This window comes from Danio rerio, chromosome 15, assembly GCF_049306965.1.
Source record: "Danio rerio strain Tuebingen ecotype United States chromosome 15, GRCz12tu, whole genome shotgun sequence".
NCBI lineage: Eukaryota > Metazoa > Chordata > Actinopteri > Cypriniformes > Danionidae > Danio > Danio rerio.
In genome coordinates this window covers 24400088-24423109 of record NC_133190.1, presented here as the reverse complement: position 1 = coordinate 24423109, position 23022 = coordinate 24400088, and the positions used below count along the sequence as shown (strand labels likewise).

At 40.1% G+C, this 23022-nt stretch overlaps 2 protein-coding genes across 11 annotated transcripts in view; both read right to left on the bottom strand.

Annotated features, from left to right (window-relative positions):
* Positions 1–10923, bottom strand: part of ttc12 (tetratricopeptide repeat domain 12) — a 34645-nt gene extending 23722 nt beyond the window's left edge. For 5 of the 8 annotated variants that reach the window (XR_012390538.1, XR_012390539.1, XR_012390540.1 and 2 more), the window contains exons 1-9: positions 10798–10923; positions 10450–10610; positions 10077–10107; positions 9778–9855; positions 9542–9663; positions 9380–9439; positions 7408–7479; positions 7233–7293; positions 5246–5434 (exon numbers count right to left, since the gene is read on the bottom strand). Coding sequence is in view for 5 of the 8 variants with exons in the window: in XM_009291656.4 (XP_009289931.1) it covers positions 5246–5434; positions 7233–7293; positions 7408–7479; positions 9380–9439; positions 9542–9663; positions 9778–9855; positions 10077–10107; positions 10450–10610; positions 10798–10870 (847 nt within the window). In the remaining 3 variants the exon portion in view is untranslated. Of the gene's footprint in view, positions 1–4886; positions 5051–5245; positions 5435–7232; positions 7294–7407; positions 7480–9288; positions 9440–9541; positions 9664–9777; positions 9856–10076; positions 10108–10449; positions 10611–10797 lie in introns of those variants that run through there. The other 3 variants (XM_073923145.1, NM_001202496.1, XM_073923146.1) reach the window with 3 other exon arrangements.
* Positions 10924–12467: 1544 nt separating this feature from the next.
* Positions 12468–23022, bottom strand: part of si:dkey-103g5.4 — a 63082-nt gene continuing 52527 nt past the window's right edge. For all 3 annotated transcript variants that reach the window (XR_012390829.1, XM_073923662.1, XM_073923663.1), the window contains 2 exons: positions 14787–14945; positions 12468–14622 (listed from right to left, as the gene is read on the bottom strand). Coding sequence is in view for 2 of the 3 variants with exons in the window: in XM_073923662.1 (XP_073779763.1) it covers positions 14467–14622; positions 14787–14945 (315 nt within the window). In the remaining variant the exon portion in view is untranslated. The remainder of the gene's footprint in view (positions 14623–14786; positions 14946–23022) is intronic.

Genomic DNA, 23022 nt, shown 5'->3' with positions numbered 1-23022 from the left:
TCGAATGTCTGGATAATGTACTTATTAAACCAATAAAAAAAAGTCTAGATTGTTAAACCCTTCATGCACTCAGTGGTCACAGATTTGATCGTGTTGCGGAAGATTAAGAGGTATCAGGGCAAAGTTTATGGGGTGGTAATCATCAAGTTAAAATTTTAGTATAATTATAATGCCTTTGAAATTTATTTATTTATTTATTTATTTATTTATCATTTTACATTTTACAACAACCTACAAAACAATCAAAATCTGAAAAAACTAAAAATTAAAACAGTAAAAATAAACAATAATTAAAATAAAAATAATAAACAACAATAATAATAAATACAAATACAGAGAAAAATTATAATAAATTAATAAAAATTAATAATAACCAACCATATACATACATACACATATACCTTCACTCAATCCACATCTAAGATTTTTAAATCATTAAATAATGCAAAATTGTTTCCATTTTTCCAAAAACTGTTTTCCTCTCTGATATTGTATTTAATTCTCTAAAGTTTTTAAAAAAAAGGCCCAAATCTTTGAGCCACAATGTAATAGAAGCGGTTGTGGGGAGGTCCAAGACAACAGTATTCTGCGCTTAGCAAGAAGAGAAACAAAAGGTAAAGGAGGTGGGTCTTTTTTTTCTTAAAAAGTGGACTTTTTTGTAGTTATATGCCTCATTTTCTATTTAATTATGGGATTTATTGCATTTTAGTGACATTCTAAGCATTATTTTTAGCTGAATTTGCTTGTCGGGTGGTCATCAAAACCAAACTTTTTGATATGCCAAAAATATTTCCTAAAGATTTATATTAAAGAAATGCAAAATAATAATGACTTTTAAATACATATTTATTACATCATATATTATTATTTTAAAAAAAGAAATCTGTTAAAGTTTTCAACTAGCAACTGTACTGTCATTTATTAGGCAAATAACAAACTTGCTAGCACATTCAACTTTCCTCAGTCAGAATTTGGTTACTTAAAAATATATATTTTTAAATTTAATAACAATTTATAATAATTTATAATAATGCAGAGCTTCACAATTTTTCTGGCCTCTCTTGTAAAAAAAGTACATTTGAAAATTTATGGATTCATTTTGCTACTTTAACTGTATCCAAAATAGTATGGTTCGCTTTTGGTGCGTCACATTTTTTTATTGCTCCCTTTTTGTTTCAAGAATAAGGTCTAAGATTTAGAATAAAAGTTACCTGTAAGATATTTTCTCTATTTAAAAAGCAATGCAGTAGCGAAAGATGACTTCTCTTTTTGTCAGATTGTAAAATGAAATTATTTGTTAGATCGGCCAAAACTGATTAGCTGAATTCACACCAAAGCGACAGCCAACAGAGGATTCTGCTTGGTCCTAAAGCCTTTTTTGATTAATTATTTTCACTATTTTTGATGGCAGAGCAGTCAATATAGGACAAATGAGCTCATGTATGTGACAAATTCTGATCCTTTGTCAGTCTTGTGAACCCCCCCTGGCTACGGGCCTGTTAAAATATGTAGAGATATTGAAAAAAAAAACAAAGAATCTACTGGACCTACAGGATTTTTCTGCAAAACAGATGACAGTTTATCTGCTCAGGACAAACAAGAGACTCACAAACCACAATCGAAACTCATAAAAAAAGTCATTTATCATCCAGGTAATGACATGCCATTAAGATTTAATGCTATGTACAGTTTTTAATTTTTATTATGTATTGTGGCGTGTACTGCACGCAAACATCTGTTGTGTAAAATTACTTATTTAGGACAGCAATAAAGATAAATAACATGTCTATTTTATGGCCTCTTATTTTGATAATATTATAAACATGTATATGCTACAAGGGCAATGTAGGCAGATTAGATGTCAGATCCTCTGAAGTCAACAGAAGCTTTACATATCCTGCACTGCATTCTTTTTTCAATGTTTGAAGTAAATTCATCAATGTATTTCTATAACTGTTCCAACATTCTAATTTGAACTTTATTTTTTCCTAACTGTCATTTGAACTATCAAACATACCATTTACATTCATTGGCAGATATAGATTTCAATAATGCTTCAATTAAACAAATGACAAGAGTTCAAAGTTATCATGACTTTGATTATCCCAGATTTATAAAGTAATGGTAATGAAATACAATTAATAACAGTTATTTAAGTACAATCTTTTTTTATATATTCAAAGTTTTGTTACTCCCCAGCCCTGAAAAAGAAGCATACACAGAAGAGACCGAGCCAGCTGTCAAAGATATATACACATAGATGCCTCATTAGCGACTGTTTTTATGGGCCACAATACGCAAGCCTCCTACAATACCGGAACAGTCAAAGTCAGTCCATGTAAACTCCAGAGCAAGTTGACTGTGTGTCTAAAACAGTAGTTATACACACATACAAATATCTCTAAGTGCAACAGACTTTGGCAGATGAGCTTGCTATAATAACACGTTAGATAACACAACATTAAAAAGCTACCATCATTTTTAAAGACTGTATTATTTAGTTCAATGCTAGAAATACACTAACACTGTGAAAATTTACCACGATACACTCAATTTAAATCTCAGCGGTTGTTACAAGCAGAAGCTGCACGATGTTGTGGCTTTTGGAAAACTCATTAATTTTATCATGAGTGACAGAATGTTAACCTGAAAATGACAGAAGCATCTACATGTCTAAAGCAAGTGAAAGTGGCATCCACATATACTTATTCTTCTTATTTGGCCATGATTAAATCCAACGTTAGACTCCCAGTCTAGTTATTTCTAAAACCACAAAGACCATTTTGCTACATGATATTGCAAACTATACTATTTTTAATGTGATGTCTTAATTTCAAACACATAATATTATTACAGTTTAATAATCTTCAGTTATTTTAATCAATTTATTTCCCTATATTGGCAAATGAATCAAGTCTTTTCCAAGTGGATGCATGTCCATTTAAGTCTTTTTTGATAAATTTTGGTAATTTTACTATTTCAGAGGTTTGAGGTCTAATTGATTGACTGTCTGAAAAAATAATACTTTTATTTATTACATTTATTACATGCTTCTATGTGAAATTAATTGTGTTTATATCAAAATCCCTGTATTTTGGTTTTCACAAAAATATTAAGCAGCACTATTTTTAAAAGTGATAATATAAAGAAATATTTTTTAATCATTTTTAGAAGGTTTATGTGACACAAAAGACAAGTGTCAGGTTTCTGTCTTTTCTGTCTGGTTAATGCTTAGCTTAGAACCCTGACACTGCCCTTGTTTTGTCATCTTGTGAGTAGATTACATGAGTTTAAAAAGTACTGATCATTCATTTACAAAAGCAAGCTGTTTTGTTTTTGGGAGAGTAGTTTAATAATGTAAACCCTTTACAGTTTTAAAAAATGTCCTGTACATACCTGTACAACAAAAATATGTGTTTCATTCAGTATTATCGCAGATCTTGCCTTGTGATGATGTTTTGAAGACTGCATCTAAAATTATTTAAATGCCAAATAAGATATATAGCTTAATATGCTTTTGTACATTATAAAAGAGGCTGGGATATCTGATACTTTAGTAGTCAATGTAACTAGTTAAATTTGCAGAAAGTATGAGATTTAAGGATAGCGGAGATGCATTCATGTTGTCAAATGTAAATGAAACAGTTTCCAGAAATCAGATAGCTATCCAATCAGAAAAAACAGGCCCTTAGTCAAACTACACCCATTCATTTTGTTAATTTTCCTCATCTGTCCTCCTCAGTTTGGGCTTTGTCTGCTCCCCTATTCTCCTTGTGTGCTCTGCCCCTCGCCGATTTGTTTACTGATGTGATGTGTCATCTGTTTTACTGTTGTCTGTTATTTTTACTTTAAATGACTGTTAACCCTACCATGTGTTTTTGTATATTCCAGACATGTAGACTCTTATTTCAGTTTTGTGTTGTTTTTTGTATATTATATATATTATTTTAGTTTTGCTAAAATGCAATTTTTACTGTATTTTTGGTCTGTTTTTTCCAAACTCTTCAAAAAAAACTATAATTATGATCAATTTTAACATAATTTTAAATTCATTAAAATGTATTAAAAGTTACACAGTAAATTTATATTATATTAATTATATTATATTATATTATATTATATATTTTTTCTCTTAAGCTTATTCCCTTTATTAATATGTGGTTGCCACAGCGGAATAAACCACCAGCTTATCCAGCATATGTTTTACGCAGCGGATGCCCTTCCAGCTGCAACCCATCACTGGGAAACACCCATGTACTCTCATTCATACACATACATAACAAACAATTTAGCTTATATAATTCATTTATAGCACATGTCTTTGGCCTGTGGGGGACACCAGAGAACCCGGAGGAAATGCACATGAACACGGGGAGAACATGCACACAGAAATACCAATTGACCCAGTCGGGGCTCAAACCAGCAACCTTCTTGCTGTGAGACGATCATGCTACCCACTGCGCCATTATATTATATTATATTATATTATATTATATTATATTATATTATATTATATTATATTATATTATATTATATTATATTATATTATATTGTATTATAATATATTATATTATATTATATTATATTATATTATATTATATTATATTATATTTTAACTGTTACAATTTGTTGAAACAAAAATGTTCAATGTGCTCTTATATAATAGTATTATTACTTGCCTGAGATAAATCGCTAAGGTATATTAATTATTATAAAATACTCCTTTCGTAAGGTGTGAAAGCCACCCCTGCACTCCCTTATATTATATTTTTGTCACAATCTAAACGGTCAAAAGGTTTTTCTGCACAGCTCTGTTCAGTGGCATATTGACACAAGCCCAGACCTGAGCAGACACAAACTGAAAGGTAATGTTCGCGTTCACTAACAAAGCCAAAAAGCCCTGTGCTTGTGCTTGCGATAGGACTGCGTCTGTCCTCTGTGGCTGATCATGAGGATTAGTTTCCTCATCATGAACTGCAAATGAACCGCAGAGCAGAATCAATGAGCCCTCCGCACAAAATTCCTCACTCCTCTCCTCTCCATATCGATCCTGAGTGCAAGAAATATCGCCCTGGTCACTGGAACAACACTAGGTAAACCGAAGGCATATTTCACACAAATCTGAGTCTCAGCGCTGCTGTAAACATTTGTTCATCCAACCAAAAACAGCTGGAGTGCTGTGACAATTCACAGAGTAAATAAGAAAACAACAACAACAAAAAATGAATGAATCATGTGAACTTACAATCTTTAATAGCCTTTGAGAGCAGCTCCAGTCCACCACAGTAGTAAAGATTGATCTCATTGGGCCTTTCCAGCTTTTTCAGCAAGTCTGCTATATTCGTGGCCTGCCCTGTTCCCTCCTGTAGCTCTTCCCAAGCTGCTTTTTCCTGAAGCGTCACTTTCTCTTCCATATCCACTCGTCTCAGATAAGCTATTGCAATGTAATATGTGAATGTGACAGCTTCATGAACAACATTTCTTATTGAACATTCATGTGGAAATATTCAATTAAAACGCATGGAATAGGAATCCATAATGTCATTATTCCTCTGGAAAAGTTCAAAATGAATGTAAATGAGCAATTAATGCTGTAAAAACTGCTAGTGTAAGCATGTGAGCACTTTCTAAAAGCAAATGTGCTGGGGGGGACAAAAGCAATGTGTGAGTGAGACTCGTAAGTTAATTGAGCTCATTCTGGTACACTGGGAAAAAATGGTACAGTAATTTCCAGCTTGCAATATACATTTTTTATCATTTCATGTCATACAATGGATGAATTCATATTAATCAAACTGTGTGTGCTGATAATGGTCTATCCACATATTTTAATTGTAATATTGGAGTTTCTCAGGGCTTCGTTTTGGACCCTATTTTGTTTAGTCGGCGAATGAAAAATTTGCCTTCAGTTTGTCCTTCTGCCAACATTGAATGTGCACTAATGACAAACTTCTTTGTGTGCATACGAATTTATGTTTCTGAATAATTAAGTAACTCTTATTTCAACACAATCTCACAGCAATTCATAATTTTTTGATTTAGTGGCTAATTCGTATAAATTCCTACGATCTCATTCGTGATTTAGTCATTTAGCACGATCGTAATTTAGTATGATTTGCTTTTCCCCTAATGATGGTTGGGTTTAGGGGTGGGTTTGGGTGCCATGCCTTCTTTTAAAATCATAAATGTTCATACGACTGAAGTTGTACAGATTAGCCAGTAAACTAACAAGATGTAAAATAGTTACTGTAGGAGCCATTTGCTTATTTTATTTTTAGAGGTTTGTGTTGATAATCTTGATTTCTTTCATTTTGGAGATATGCACCCCCTGCAGGCCAGCTTAAACGGCCTGGGTGTTGCCAACTGGAGAAGGGGCCTGCTGGGAGCACATGGTCTTTAGACCTTACCTTCTGTGTTTGGTGGCCAAAGTCGTTTGATTTCTTTAATTCATATCAGTTTATTTTATTCAAACTAACTCTACAATTAACAGCCACAAATGAAGATTTATCATTCCATGTATTATTTTCTAAGGAAGTGTCTAAACCCCTCAGCAGACCCAAGATGTGACTAATTTGAATAGTCACAAATTCAGATAGAAACAATAGTTGCGTTTTCTTGTGAAATCAGGCAGCATGTTTACATGTGATCAAAACTGCTGACTGTTGTAAATGTTGGTTTCAGTAAATAGATTGTAAATGGGGGGACAGAAATGACTAATTTCTGTATAGCACAATTTGCTTCTCCCCCAATGGCAGTAGGGTTTAGGGGTTGGGTGCCATGCCTCCTTTTCAAAATCTTACATTTTCATATGTCTAAAGTTGTACGAATTAGCCACTAAACTGACAAAACGTAAAATAGTTACGCTTTCTTTTGAAATCAGGCTGCTTGTCTACATGTGAACAAAACTGTTGACTGGTGTAAATGTTGGTTTGAGTAAATAGATTGTAAATGGGTGGACAGAAATTGCTAAGATATGACTAAAAAACATCTTCATTTGTTTTTTGGATTTGGAATGACATAAAGGGTGAGAAAATGATGACAGAATTTTATATTAAAATTTCAAACCTTAACTGATCGATTTGGCCCACTTACCGTAACTAAAATACATCAGACAGATGCTCAAGGCTAACAACAACAATGTTGATCCTTCTTTGGTATTAAAACATGGATCTAAAGTACATTGACCTTGCTTTCACTTTTCCTCAGAACTTCACAGCATTTTTGGTTCATACCTTTGACCATGGTCTCCCGCTGTGGCTCTATCTCCAAAATTTTTCGATAGCAAATCCTGGACTGAAAGAGAAACAGGACAAAAAGAGGGAGTTCAAATAAGGTGAGAAAATACAGTAAGTGTAATCCAGCTTTATACTTGAAGGGATAAAGGAACTTCTACTGAATCATACTCACTTGTGTGAAATCCTTGAGTGCTAGGTGAGATGTCCCCATATGTATAAATGCTTTAATACATTTTTCATTGCACTGTGAATGAGAGTTTTATTTGTTAAAAGGCCACTCAAAAAAATTACAGCAATTGAGTAAAGTGGTGAAACATTATCAAGTACTTTTTGACATTTCTAAGTAGTTTGGAGTAATCATACTATTTGTTAGAAACTATTAGGAATGCACTGATTTGGGAAATTTGCCCAATGCAGATAATTCATAATATTTAATAATGATATGCAGGAAAAAATTCTTGCATTTAGTCTATTTTTTAAAACCCACATAGCCAGAAGGAGTAATAATCCATAATTTATCAGCAGATAATTAATTTCTTGAAGGGATAGTTCAGCTAAAGTTTCAACCAAATTCAAAAACTTTTTTTGCTATTATATGAGTTTCTTTTTTGTGTTGAACACCAAACTTCCATAACCTCCATGGTCATTTTTACCTAATAGGAAAGTCGATGGGTGCCAGCAACCAGCACTTTTCCAAAAAATCTTTTTTTGTGTTCAACAGAAGAAAGAAACTCTAGTGAAGTTTTCATTTTTAAGTGAAATATCCCTTTAAAACCCTGCCCGGCAGCATGCATCTGAAGTGCAGAAATAATCCATGATTTATCAACAGATTTTTTTTTCTAATAAAACCCTCATGGAAAACAGCAAGCATTTGCAGCAAGTGCAGAAGTAATTCATCATACCTTAATGGCAATTTATTCCGTATACATATACACACGCACATTTCTCGATCACATAGCAGCAACTCAAAGCATTTAGGCATGTAGACATGGTCAAGATGATCTGCTGCAGTACAAACTGAGCATCAAAATGAGGAAGAAAGGGGTTTTCTGTGACTTTGGACGTGGTTGTAGGTGCCAGACAGGCTGGTCTGAGTATTTCAGAAGCTGCTGATCTACTGGGATTTTCACGCACAACTATCTCTAGGGTTTACAGAGAATGGTATGAAAAAGAGAAAATATCCAGTGAGCAGCAGTTCTGTGGGAGAAAATGCTTTGTTAATGCCAGAGGTCAGAGGAGAATGGTCAGACTGGTTCCAGCTGATAGAAAGGCAACAGTAACTAAACTAAATACCCACTCGTTACAATCGAGTTATGCAGAAGAGCATCTCTGAATGCACAACATGTCCAACCTTGAGGCAGATGGGCTACAGCAGCAGAAGACCACACCGGGTGCCACTCCTGTCAGCTAAGAAATTGAAATTGAGGCTACAATTTGCACAGGCTCACCAAAATAGGACAATAGAAGATTGGAAAAATGTATCTCGGTTGTAACGAGTGATCATTTGATTTACTGTTGCAAATCCATCAGCTGAAACCCGCCTGACCATTTTTCCTTGGCATCAACAAGGCATTTGTGCCAACAGAACTGCTGCTCACTGGATATTTTCTCTTTTTTGCACCATTCTCTGTAAACCCTAGAGATAAGTGCATGAAAATACCAGTAGATCAGCAGTTTCTGAAATACTCAGACCAGGCCGTCTGGCACCTACAACCATGCCACGTTCAGAGTCACTTAAATCCCCTTTCTTCCCCCTTCTGATGCTCGGTTTGAACTGCAGCAGATCGTCTCGGCCATGTCTACATGCTTAAATGCATTGAGTTGCTGCCATGTGTTCGACTGATTAGAAATATGCGTTAACGTGTAGTTGGACAGGTGTACCTAATAGTGAGTGTATACATATACAAACCTAAAAACAATTTAGAACTTTCTAAAAAGTTTTCCAAAAGCAAAGACTATTGTCACAGCTCAGAAGGAACTGCAACCTAATTTTCTACTTCTGTGCAACTATCCAGTTGAATAGGCACTGCTCTTTGGAGCCTGCTGTTCTCACCAGACAAGGTGGGATGAGAAACTCTCTGCTTCGGCTGACACTGAAAAATGAGGGGGCACTTCTCTGACCTCTTTCCCACTGCTTTACTCACCCTCAGAGCCCATTCACAGTCACTTATGGCCTCCTTATATCTCTTCAACTTGATAAAGGCCTACATAATACATGAATGTATGAGACAATAAAATCACAAGAGGAGCAGCCTCACAGGAATATACGAGTAATCTGATTATTGTACAAAAACTTGAAGAAGTACCTGAGCTCTGTTTGTATAGAGAGCCTGCATATCACGCAACTGCTCCAAGCCCTCAGTGTAAAACCTGACAGCCGTTTCATAGTCACCTTGAGTGAAAGCCTCATTCCCTTGCTCCCTTAGCACTGTGGATCAAATAAGGACAAAGCAAATCTAGATGTTGCAACCTGACAATGCAATCAATAAATAAAACGCATACAAAAATGGCCTTTTTGCTCTTCAGGCTTTAGTGTGCCTACCATTAGCTCTTTCCTCCTTCATCTTTCTTCTTTGACATCTGTCTTCAGCATCTTTTTCTAAAATCTTTAAGAAATTTTCTGACGAATCGAAGGGTAAAACATTCCATTGCAAGATTTATTATGAAAAAAGCAAAAAGATAAAGGTTGGCTATTTTGTATTGATTTATAAATCATTTACAAGACTTCAGGGGAAGGCATTCAAGTTTTACACTTGAACTAAATTACTTAACAGAGACTGAGAAGTCTTGTCAAGTGTCCAACACAGAGGTGTGAAAAGACTTAACGTTACTCAAACATACCTGGATTTTGACTCGACTCATATCGGATGTTCTGCGCAAAAAAAAAAAAAAAAAAAAAAAAAACAGTAGTGTACTCTAAATGTGCTTTTGTTTTTATATCAGGCATGAAAAAAAAAAGTAATTGTGCATAATTTCATTAATTGACAATAATCATAAAGTGAATTTGAATAAAACCTTGAGGTACCATTTGTTAACGTAACATATGGACCAGAGCTAAGATAAACGATCAATAACATTAACAGTCATTATTTTTATTATTAGTATTATTTTTGTTATTTTTAGATTAACTAGCATAGCCTTATGTTAAACTTAACCGAAAAAAGTAAGAACAGCCTGTTCATTTTACACGTGTAAAACAAAACAAATACTCTACCAGGGGGTTATTTTCAGATGATGAGGTGTTTATAACCGTCTTATTGATTTTGGTTTTAAACTGTTCCTTCTGCTCCAAAGATGAAATCAACTGCTCTGTCTTCACAATTGCATTCTCCTGGCACGATGCTTCGCTGGAATTTAAATCTCTGACTAACTCATCTGCAATCAGAAATCATCAAGTTCACTTTTTGTTTAATTTACGTTACAACTTGAATTTACCTCATGATTGACGACTAAGTTATTTACGTTATTCCAATTCAGGGAAAGACCCCTTCTGCCCTCATTTGACGCTAAGCATTAAATAAATAATATAATAAATTAATATAAAGTTATAAAAAACGCTTACTTATCTGATCAACATCCCTTAAAAACTTTTCGAGGTCGCTATCCAGCAAAGACATGGTTGAAACAGAGTTCATAAAAGCCAAACAGCGAAAAGAAGTGACTGAGGCAGGTTTGTTTACGGAAGTGTGTCGCATCCATGGCAACTAGTGCTCTTGCTGGTAGACGTAAACCTAAACTGCCAACAGCTTGGACTAGTGCTAAAAGCTAGATTTTTTTGTCTGAAAGACTGGCTTTTTAAGTCAGTTTATTATCTGAATCTGAAAACAAGATTGTTGGTTGGTCAAACTAGTTCACAAAACAGAAGCTCCGTTTATAAATGAAAGCCCTCTTACATTTTGACACCTGCCTATGTATTGGCATTAGATATTGGCAAAAAGGTTTACTGAACATGAAACTGCATATTATCATTAGAAACCGAACTGAAGATCAAAATTTAAGTCTATAAGACAATAAAACAAAAATCACATCTTTGCACTTCATTCCCCACATAAGAACCAACACATATGAACACATATGATATCAGGCGTATGCAGTATGATAACATGCGTAAATAGGCTAGGCCATAAATAGGCAAAATTGAGGTACATATACAGTATGTGCATATACAGGCCATATAGAGTAGGTCTTCTATATGAAGCCTTATGTACATGTCTCCTGTAACTCACATTTCACTTTGGCAACTGGCATGCCTAGCTCACATTTTCTATTATCAAGGCAATAACTAAGAACTAAAAAAAACTTATGTATATACGAAAACACTTGAAATTGGTATCACATAATTGGCATGTTTTAGAATTCAATTATGCAAATAACTCACACGGAAAAAGAACACATATTTTTAACATAGGATTTTAATATATGTGACATAAAAACTACCAATTTTATACAAATCACAGAAGTCAGAATCGTTAGCCCCTATTAGTTATTAAAACTATTATGTTTGAGTATTTTAAAAAATCATCTGTCCATTAAACAGAAAAAGGGGGGAAAAACGAGGGCTATTAATTCTAATTTCTACTATATATTAAACATATCAAAACCTATATTTAAACATATATTATATAGGCTCTTTCCGTGTGGGACATTGCAAAGACCTCCTTTCTCTAACTATATAATTTAAAAATTACATTTTATGATTATGATTTGATTATCAAGCTGAACTAGTAAATTATTAGAATTCAAATATACTGGCCAACTAGGGTAAAAATAATAATAATAATACATTTTATTTATAATGAGTATTTCTAAAACTCAAAGCGTTACAACAAGAGAAATCAAACATGCAATAAAATACATGTATACATAAAATATTTTTCTAAAATATAAACAAGTTAGAATAATCAAGCATCTAAAATGCAGTCTGAAAAAGATGAGTTTTTAACATCGTCTTAAATATTTAATGTTTTGTCTTTCTCTATGGAACACCCTGCTTCAACCAACTATGTCAATATCTTTCCCCTCTGTGGTGAATTCAAAAACATACACTATCAATTTAAACATACTGTATGCATGTATTTAATAATAGGTACCAGTAGGATGAACGACTCCTTGAAAACATCTTCCACAAAATCAAAAATATATAAATGAGTTATATTAAGTTATTGTTTACTGCAGATGAAGGAGCTCTGGTGTAATCTGAGCAAATGGCTGAAACACACTTAAACATGCATACTTAAACAGATAAAAATGTTTTATTGTTTCTTTCCATTCTTTCTGTTACACCAGATAAACATACTTTATTGATCCCCAGAGGTACATTCAGGCACGAAACAGCAGTCATGTCAAACGTAAATAGCAGAAAAACACCATTATAAATACATAAAATACAGGGACAAATGGGACAAATCGATGAGCACAAAAGACATGCAAATAAGTATTTGATAACAAGCTGAATTCTGAGACACCGGTGAACTGTTGATGGACTGTCTTGTACTCTTAAAATAAACAGAAGAGGACATAGACAGTATATGTGTTGCATGTGATCATTATAAATCTGCCCTGAGCATTTTGCATTGTTAAATCTATTTAAAACTTAACCCTCAGGCCATTATTTTGCTGTATATTCTGCCTACGTCTGTCTTTGTTTTTATGTTGATCATGATCTAATATAGTGGGTCTCAACTGGTGGGTCATGACCTTAAAATTGCCCCATTTTGGTCATAGTGGGAAGGAAATGGACACTTTAAAAACAAATAAATGAAATGCAATAAATCATATGGGCCATATTTGCAGCATTTACACAGATATTAAGTCTGTAAATCAGTTTTTATGATTGTAAGATGCATTTATGACACAATTACCTTGGCATTATGTTATCAAAAAGCATTGGTTAATCTAGGTGTTTCTAATAACCTAAAAAAACAACAATCCCATTGACATATTTCTCTCTTCAGGCTGCCATAAATCATCAAAATGTATTTGTTTATTGTATTTTTTGCAATTGGTGTTTAATGATACATTCATAGTCTATTTCATATTTAAATATTTACAAAATTTAGTAACCTCCATTTGAACAAAATATATTTGATTTATATAATTTAAATACTTTTTATAAGCCATTTAATATATTTACACAAAACAAAAAAGATTTAATAGAAGAGACACATAACAGTCTGCATACTGTACATCAAGATTCAAGTCCTCAAACATAATACAAATGCACAGCTTCCATGCATGAATAAGACATAAGGTGCATACACAACACCATTATAACTGTAATAAAATAAAAACATATCCATATAAAGCAGACCATTCTGTGCAATAATTTTTCTGTATATTCACATTGCACCATATTATCACACATTACTTTAAACATTAACATCTAAATTTAAATTTCAAGTATTTAAAAATGTTGTTTTTTTATTACAAACCGCACCCTAATTATGCAAATTTATGGTATCTGATAGAAGTAGGTAGAATACCAGGCACCTGATTTCCTAACATGCCTCTTTCATAACAAAAATACAAAGTCCCATGAAGTGCTTTGAGTCACGATCACAAGCAATCCAGCCTGTGCAAATCGCTGGTAAACAAACAGTATTGCATAGAACTACAAATTCGCCATTATGTGGACTACAGGACCCAGTCATGCACTGCACACACACACCGGTTCCTAAACTCACACAGCTGAAGCTGCTCAAAGACTGATTAGTTAGACTATTTATACAGCACACTAACACACAGACTTTGCTGAGTCTTGTTTATCTGTCTAGTTAACATTACGACACGTTTTCCTTGCCTTGTCCTGCCGTGTTTTTGACCCTAGCGTTGTCTGTTTGTTTGTGTGTTTACGTTGCCTGCTGCCTACTTTTTGACCATTATCTTCTGTGTATTCGACTATGACTCTGGATTTGCTAAAAGACTAACATACTGACACTAACATCTAAATAATGCTATTTTAATTTCACTGGATCTTTTTAACCAAAAGCACATTAGAGATTAAATTAGAAGAATAACTATTAAAATAAAATTATTAGAATATGTTGGTCATTATGGCATTTAGGTCATCATCATTTGATCGTCCTTAACCAAAACTTGGTGCTCTAACCTGGTCCACGGGCTGCTACTGTCAAAGACCATCAGATACCTGCAGTGCACAGTATAACATGCCTTTGAAAGCTGAATTCATCACTGTCAGACAGACAGCACTGTTCAAAGTTAAAATGTCAGTTCACTGAGGAGCGGCGTCTTGGCTGTCTGTGCCGTGGTTGAGTGACGGGTCAGTGTTGAGGTGGATCTCCAGGCTCTTAGGAGGCTCTTTCAGAAGACTCTCGACTCGGCGATAAACTGAAGCCTCTCTGTACTTGCTGAGACGGCCCAAAACCTCCTGCCCAGAAAACAGCAGACATCCAAAATCTCACACCCCGCACGAGTATTACTTCAACCATGTCAGCCTGATCCTACTGTATCTGCTATAGCACTGTGACTTACCTGGCAACAGCTACTGAGAACATAAGGGGTGAATATAGCCAAAAAAAAAAAAAAACTTACATCCTCAGAGAAAATCCCAGGACTTGGTTTCTGCACTCTTTCCAATAGAAGACCATCGAGAGCTCCATCAGACGCCAAATCTTTCATTCTATTATGTTCAGGACTGTCCGCTTGTCCCAGTCTGGAATGGAAAAGCTCACTGAGGCCCACCTGTAAAACCTGGAAATGCATACAAGACATGAGGTCACTAATAAACACACTGTAGTTGTTTTAACTTCAAGTATTTAAACATTAGAAACAGAATCTTGATTAATATTTTTTAATGCTTCTATTATAATTTATGTGGGGTTAATATTTAATCCAGGCTATCATTACATTGCTGTTTAACACTGTACATTCCTAAACCCTTGGTTTATACTTAGCAGTATTAATGGCATTGATTGGTCAACCGCATCATGCAGGTCTGTTGATATAAATATTATAGCCTTGATTGTCCTTATATTACACTGGACATGCCTGACTGTTATGATGTTTTTTCTGAACTGACTTTCGGACAATAAATTCCAGAATTAAACATTGTTTTCACTGTATTTAATGCATTATTTTGTTACCATTTTACATTTTCACCCTTTAAAATTGTAAAAGTAAAAATTGTAAAAAATACTTGTAAAAGTATTATTGTTTAACTGTTTTATTACAGTCTAAAGTTTAAGTATAGGAGGCACATAAATGGCTTTCGGTTTCACATCCAACAGGCTGGACTTTGGAATATCCCACTAAATTGTCCCACTTCAGACCTCAGCTAGCTTCAGGACATTACACTGCTATCCTCAAGTAGAAGCAGGATTTGGCAACATCTTGAATGTAAAGCCAAATGATGTGTCGGTCGGGGCTGATCAATCTGTCCCAAGTTAAAAGGTTTAATCTTTGACATTTAACCCAGAATCTCAATCAGAAGGTGGAAAAAAAATCCAAATTCTGGAAACTTAAAATCTACAGTTAGAATACACTTTTCATTCCAGTGACTTCCTCATATACAAATGCAAATGTGGGTGACACAACCTCATGCAAAGCTGGGTTATGTTCCATCTTGAAGGATTTACTACTGCGCTCTAAAGTGTTTACCCTACGTAATGAGAGCTTTGAAGTGACTAGGGGTGTAGGGGATCCAAAATAAACACATTTTCCATAAAAATCATGAACAAAAAGCATGTGAGCATTAATTGTATGCTGTGACTTTGACCGTGTAAGGTGGCCAACTTGAGCCATTTGCTTTGGACTACTCAATATGGCAGTCCATTTTCAGGGAAAGCGATAGTTTATCCAAAAATTTACATTTACTGTTCATTTACTCACCCTCAAGCCATCTAAGATGTAGGTGACTTTCTTTCTTAAGTAGAACCATAATGACATATCTATGGCCATGTCCTCTCTTTCTGTAGTACAACAAACTCAAAGTGTGAGAGCTCACATATGATTTTGTGCTCCTGAATACGTCATTACTATACAAAATGCTCGTAGTGCATTCTTCAGTGCTCAGAGATATTTGCCCAGGCTGTGAATAACAGGCAATAAAGTTTGAAATAAAGTTAAGTTTTTTGCAGAGTGATGGTTTGGTTCATAAGACCACAGTGCATTGTCAAGAGCCACAGCCAGTAATTATGGCTGCGTCCGAAACTGCCTACTACTCATAAGGTACAGCATTTATATTTAAAAGTACTACTCGGCCGTTAGAAGAGTACGTTCAATACAGTATGAATGTGAAAAATATGAATGGAATTCGGACGTACTACATTTGGTTTTTTGTCATGGTCACGTGACGTACCTGCATCAGTTGCATCGCTTCACTTCCATTCATAAATTCTCTCGTAGGGCATCAAGTGATAGCGCAGCGCGCATAGGATGCGCACTTCAGAATCTCGCCGGAAGTAGTAAGTCATCCGGGTACTTCTCGCATACTGATTTTTGAATTCTATGAATTCAGACATACTACTTGATTTTAATGTATTGTACATTATGGAAGTATGCGGTTGCGGATGCAGCCTATGGTTTGGTATCATTTATAGACCTTTTTCTTGGCTGTTGCATGGAGGGCGCCATAGCGACCAGCGTCGTCTGGTAGAATGTTTAAAACTTCCATTTATGGCGTTTACAACGGGTAAAAATGTTTTTTACAGTAATTTACAGTATTGTGTTTTGAGTGGATTACGGAGCATTTTTGTGACACACAACTTCGAAAGGTATGTGTTAAAGCCGTCATAACCTGTCAGATTTGGTTCAAGGATGAGGGAAAAACGTTCTTTTAGTTCACGTGTCTGCCGCCAGAAATACAGTGTGTGCGTGTGTTCCCGATCTGTCAGCTGTTAGCTCTGCGGCTCTTCAATGCAGCTCATGCAGCAGACATACACACACACACACACACACACACACACACACACACACACACACACACAATACTTCACTGCATAATAGAGCAAACCAGATTACTGGCATGAAACTTAACAGGTATGTAAGTCATGCAATTTACAAAATTGACCAATAAATGTCCATTACTGATACTCTGCTGGCTGATTTGAATGTTCAGAAGCTGTATATGTTTATGTTAGTGGCACTGTACAGTAGGCTTCATAAACAAAATAATTAGTCATCATAAACAAAATAATTAAATAACTTAAACTTAAAACAATCTTCCTTGTTAATTTATTTAACAAGTCACTTTGTACTGGTGTAGGATAACACATTTAGGCACATTGTTGCACCTGTAAACTTTAACAGGCCTACAGTTAAAGTCAATTTATTTTGCCCTCCTGTTCATTTAAAATAATGTTTCTGAAAATTGTCAAAGTGTTTACTAAAAAAATATTATTCTGGAGTCATTATAAGTCATATATCTTATTGTTTATTTCTTGAATAAAAGCAGTTCCCCTTCGGGGGGAACTCCAGCACTATAAGTGGATTTGATTGTTAAAATCCACGTATTGGGAGATTCGGTTCAGAAGCTACTCGTCTGAAAGAGTATTGAACGGGCCAATTAAGAATGAATTGGCAGCGCAAGCCTGCGCAGGTGAGCGGCATAAGCAATCAACTGAGTATAGAAGCTCACCTGGCGCCAGCAGACGCTATCCTTTTCGCTTCAGAGACTTTTCTGATCGAGCTTCATGAGGGTTCCTCCTGCTGTCTACAGCCACTTCGAGCGAACGAGTGTCTCCCGGTCCAGAGCGAGTCCACGCAGCGGCAGATGGTCGAGCTGGGTTTCTCCCTTGCCTGGCGTCCCTTTGGGTCCGGTCCTCCAGAGCGGTGCGTATTGTTGCAAAGCATCCTAAAAGAGCAACACAGTCGTGCAGCACGTCCTTTTCAGGACGGCGCTCCGACTGTGCGTTTCTGGTTGCGGGGGTTTCCTGGCTCCGGATGATGGGCACGATCACTGCATTACATGTTTGGGGGTCCAGCATGTTAATGTGGTGCTCGGGGGCGGTTCATGTCGTCACTACGATGCCATGACCGTCGCGCAGTTGAGATCGCGGCAAACTCTCGTGAGAGAGCGAGCCACCCCAGTCGCCTCCTGTTCTGCAGCGGGCGCTCGGGCAGATCTGAGGGTTCCAGCGAGAGATAATCCGCCGCCTAAGGGCTCGCGGACCTCTCGCTCCTCCAAGCGCTCCATCCAAGCTTCGGGCGCTGGGAGTGATCCGTCTAATCAGATGGTAGCTCTCACGCTCGCTGACACCGGAGATCAGATGTCCTCCGCGGCATCGGAGGGTGGGCTTTCATTTTTTGACGATGATCCGGACCCGCTCGCCCCCTTCGGGCAGGTGAGCGCTGTCAAAACGGATACTGAAACGGACGTGTTAGCCGTGCTTTCCCGGGCTGCTAGAGGGGAAGGACCGACTAGAGGGGCGTTCCCTTCTTCCCGGCGACGCACAGTAGGCTCACGCGGTCTTAAAGAGCACCTTTTTTCTGCTCGTGCTGCGTGTCCCTCCACCCTCACCACTCTTGGTGGTGGAGCGGCCAGGGGGTATGTGGCGATTCCTCAGGTTGAGTGTGCGATGGCGGTTAATCCGCGCAGCGCCTCTTCTTGGCGGGGTCTGCCTCGTCTCCAATCCAAAGCCTGTGAGTTTTCGGCTCCCTCGGAGCTAGAGCTTACAAAGCTACGGACCAGGCTGCATCCGCCTTGCATGCGATAGCCACCGACCAGCGCTACCAAGCGCAGGTGCTGGCCGAGCTGCATGAGGGTGGGTCCAACCCAGGCTTATGAGCTTCGCACCGCAGCCGACTAAGCTCTTCGGACTACTAAGTTCGCTGCATGTGCTTTGGGGAGGACGATGTCCACACTAGTGGTCCAGAAGCCCCACCTCTAACAAAACTTGGTTGATATGCGCGAAGTTGACAAAGTCCGCTTTCTTGACTCACCCATATCCCAAGCTGGTCAGCAACACAGTCTGCGAATTCACCCAGGAATTCGAGGCAGTGAGAGAGCAGTCCGATGGGTGATGTCTAATCGGCGGCCCCGTAAGCCCGCTCCGCCCGCCGTGCCATCCATACCTACTCCTCGCCGAAGGCGCCTGCCTACGAGAGCTGCACCGCCCCCGCACTCGCCTCTGGCGAAGCGAGTGCGTCGAGCACCTCGGAAGCAGGCCACTCCCCCTGCCCAGAACGCCGCTAAGTCTGGCAACGGACCGCGAAGCGTCCCTGGGACAGGTCATATGGAGAGGAGGGAACTTGCTCTTTCCCCGCTGGAGGGCGGGGCGCCATTTCCAACGGCACTTTTTACTGCCATGAAATGAAAGGGCACTTTTCCACTTCTCCGGAAGTGACAGCCCGAAATCTGCCAGTTTGAGCTCAGCTCTCTAGCTCGTAGGTTCGGTGCACTCCGCCAGTGGCTCATGGGCACTGCAGGCCCTGCCAGCCTGGGACGCGCCGCCTCTCAGCTCGCAAGGTCTGCATGCTCTGCCAGCGGCTCACGGGCGCTGGGGGGACGGTCTCCCTTCTCCCAGCCCCCAAGCCCCCCCTCCGGAGTCAGGGTGCGGAGCCAGAGCGAATCGCTCTCCTCCAGCTCTTCTGTGGGACCCTCGCGCTCCCCGGATCAGCACACCCGCTCCTCGCTGCCCCTCCGCGGGTACATCAACGATTGCTGCGATGACGTCATTAGCGAGGGCTCTGCCTGCCTGGTTAGCGTGGGCCAGCCCCTCGCGGTGGTTCATACGCATGATCAGACTCGGCTACGAACTACAGTTCTCCAAACAGCCTCCCAGGTTACCGGCGTGTATTTCACCAGGGTCAATCCCCTGTCCGCCCCTGTATTACGAGAGGAGATTGCTGCCCTCCTGGCAAAGGGTGCAATCGAGCCGGTACCTCCAGCCGAGATGGAGAGCGGGTTTTACAGCCCGTACTTCATTGTACCCAAAAAGAGCGGTGGGTCACGGCCAATCCTAGATCTGCGCGTTTTGAATCGCTGCCTTCACAAGCTGTCGTTCAGAATGCTTACGCAGAGGCGCATCCTCCGATGCGTTCGTCCTCAGGATTGGTTTGCAGCCATAGACCTGAAGGACGCGTATTTTCATGTCTTCATTCTTCCACGCCACCGTCGTGCGTTCGAAGGTCGAGCATGGCAGTACAAGGTCCTCCCCTTCGGGCTCTCTCTGTCTCCGCGGGTCTTCACCAAACTCGCGGAGGGTGCCCTAGCGCCTCTGCTTGCGGGCATCCGCGTACTCAATTATCTCGACGACTGGCTGATTTTAGCGCACTCTCGGGAGCAATTGACTGCGCACAGAGACGAGGTGCTCCGGCATCTCCGCCTATTGGGGTTGCAGGTCAACTGGGAAAAGAGCAAACTCGCCCCGGTGCAGAGGATCTCTTTTCTCGGGATGGAGCTGGACTCGGTCACCATGGTAGCGCGCCTCTCCGAAGAGCGCGCTCGCCTGCTGCTGAACTGTCTGAGGGAGCTCGACAGCAAGTTAGTAGTCCCACTGAAATATTTTCAGAGGCTCCTGGGGCATATGGCTTCCGCTGCGGCTGTCACGCCGCTCGGATTGCTCCATATGAGACCACTTCAGCACTGGCTTCAAGATCGAGTTCCGAGACGTGCATGGCATGCGGGCACACACCGAGTCGCTGTTACTGCGCTGTGTCGCCGCACCCTCAGCCCCTGGAACGACCCCTCGTTCCTGCAGGCCGGTGTGCCTCTGGGACAGGCGTCCAGTCATGTTGTTGTTTCGACAGATGCTTCCAGCACAGGCTGGGGAGCCGTGTGTCGCGGGCATGCAGCTGCGGGCCTGTGGGTAGGTGCCCAGCTGCATTGGCACATCAATCGCCTAGAGCTGTTTGCAGTGTTCCTTGCTCTTCGCCGTTTTTCTCCGGCGCTGGGGCAGCAACACGTGCTGGTCAGGACGGACAGTACGGCGGCGGCGGCGTATATCAACCGCTTGGGGGGTATGCGTTCTCGCCGCATGTCTTAGCTTGCCCGCCGTCTGCTCCTCTGGAGTCACCCGCGGCTGAAGTCGCTGCGCGCCATTCACATCCCAGGTATGCTCAACCGTGCAGCCGATGTGCTCTCACGGCAGCAGATTCACTCTGGAGAATGGAGACTCCACCCCGAGTCTGTCCAGCTGATATGGGCGCGATTCGGGGAGGCCCAGATCGATCTGTTTGCTTCCCCCGAGAACGCTCAATGCCAGTTGTTTTATTCCCTGACCGAGCACGGATGCACGGATACACTGGCCCACAGCTGGCCTCGGGGCGTACGCAAGTATGCATTTCCCCCAGTGAGCCTGATCGCGCAGTTAATGTGCAAGGTCAGGGAGGACGAGGAGCAGGTTTTGTTAGTTGCGCCCCTCTGGCCCAACCGAACCTGGATATCAGAGCTCTCCCTCCTCGCGACGGCCCTCCCTTGGCAGATCCCTTTGAGAGAGGACCTACTTTCTCAGGGACAAGGCACCGTCTGGCACCCTCGTCCCGATCTCTGGAACCTCCACGTGTGGTCCATAGACGCGAGGAAGACTTAGGTAACCTGCCGCCCGCGGTGGTTGATACCATCACTCAGGCTAGAGCCCCCTCCACGAGGCGTGCCTACGCCCTGAAGTGGAGTCTATTCACTGAGTGGTGTGTCTCTCGCAGAGAAGACCCCCGATCTTGCCAGATCAGTGTTGTGCTCTCTTTCCTTCAAGAGAAGCTGGACAGCAGGCTATCGCCCTCCACTCTCTAGGTTTACGTTGCTGCCATCTCCGCTCACCATGACGCGGTGGCTGGCGGCACCGTGGGAAAGCATAACCTCATCATCCGGTTCCTCAGAGGCGCTAGGTGAATTAATACAACTCGCCCCCCTCTCACGCCCTCTTGGGATCTCGCCCTCGTTCTCACGAGCTTGCGATTTGATCCCTTCGAGCCACTCGATACAGTATCTTTAAGATTTCTGTCCCTGAAGACAGCTCTGCTGGTCGCGTTGGCCTCCATTAAGAGGGTCGGGGATCTGGAGGCATTTTCGGTCAGTGACTCGTGCCTGGAACTCGGGCCGGGATTTTCTCACGTTATCCTGAGACCCCGCCCGGGTTATGTGCCCAAAGTTCCTACCACTCCTTTTAGAGATCAGGTAGTAACCCTGCAAGTGCTGCCCCCGGAGGAGGCGGACCCAGCCATGTCCTTACTTTGTCCAGTTCGCGCTCTGCGCATTTATGTGGACCATACTCAGAACTTCAGATCTTCTGAGCAGCTCTTTGTCTGTTATGACGGACGGCAGCAGGGAAGTGCCATGTCTAAACAACGTTTATCCCACTGGATTGTGGAGGCCATTTCATGTGCTTATTTGAGCAGAGGCCAGCCGCGCCCCCCAGGAGTGCATGCGCACTCCACTAGGAGCGTTGCATCCTCTTGGGCGTGTGCGCGTGGCGCTTCTTTAACAGACATTTGTAGAGCTGCGGGCTGGGCGACACCCAACACATTTGCAAGATTTTATAATCTGCGAGTGGAGCCGGTTTCCTCAAGGGTGTTAGGTACCTTTGGTGATTGAGGAAACAACTCGGTAGGTGTTGTACACGCTTGCGGTGCCTTTTTTCAGAGATGTGCACCCTCCTCTCTGTCAGTAAAGTTCCCCATTCGGTGAGCCCTGCAGATTCCTCCGAGGCCCCCAGCACTGACTCAGCGGAGGAGTCACTTGCTGGCCCATTACGTAGTAGGTCTGCCCGCTGGTCAGCTCGCATTTTGGGTATAGGTGCCTGCTATGGCCGATCCCCGCTGGTGATCCCCATATGCTTTTTCCGCCACGGTTAAGTTCCCCCCCTGGGCGGACCCGTGCTTTCCCTATCTG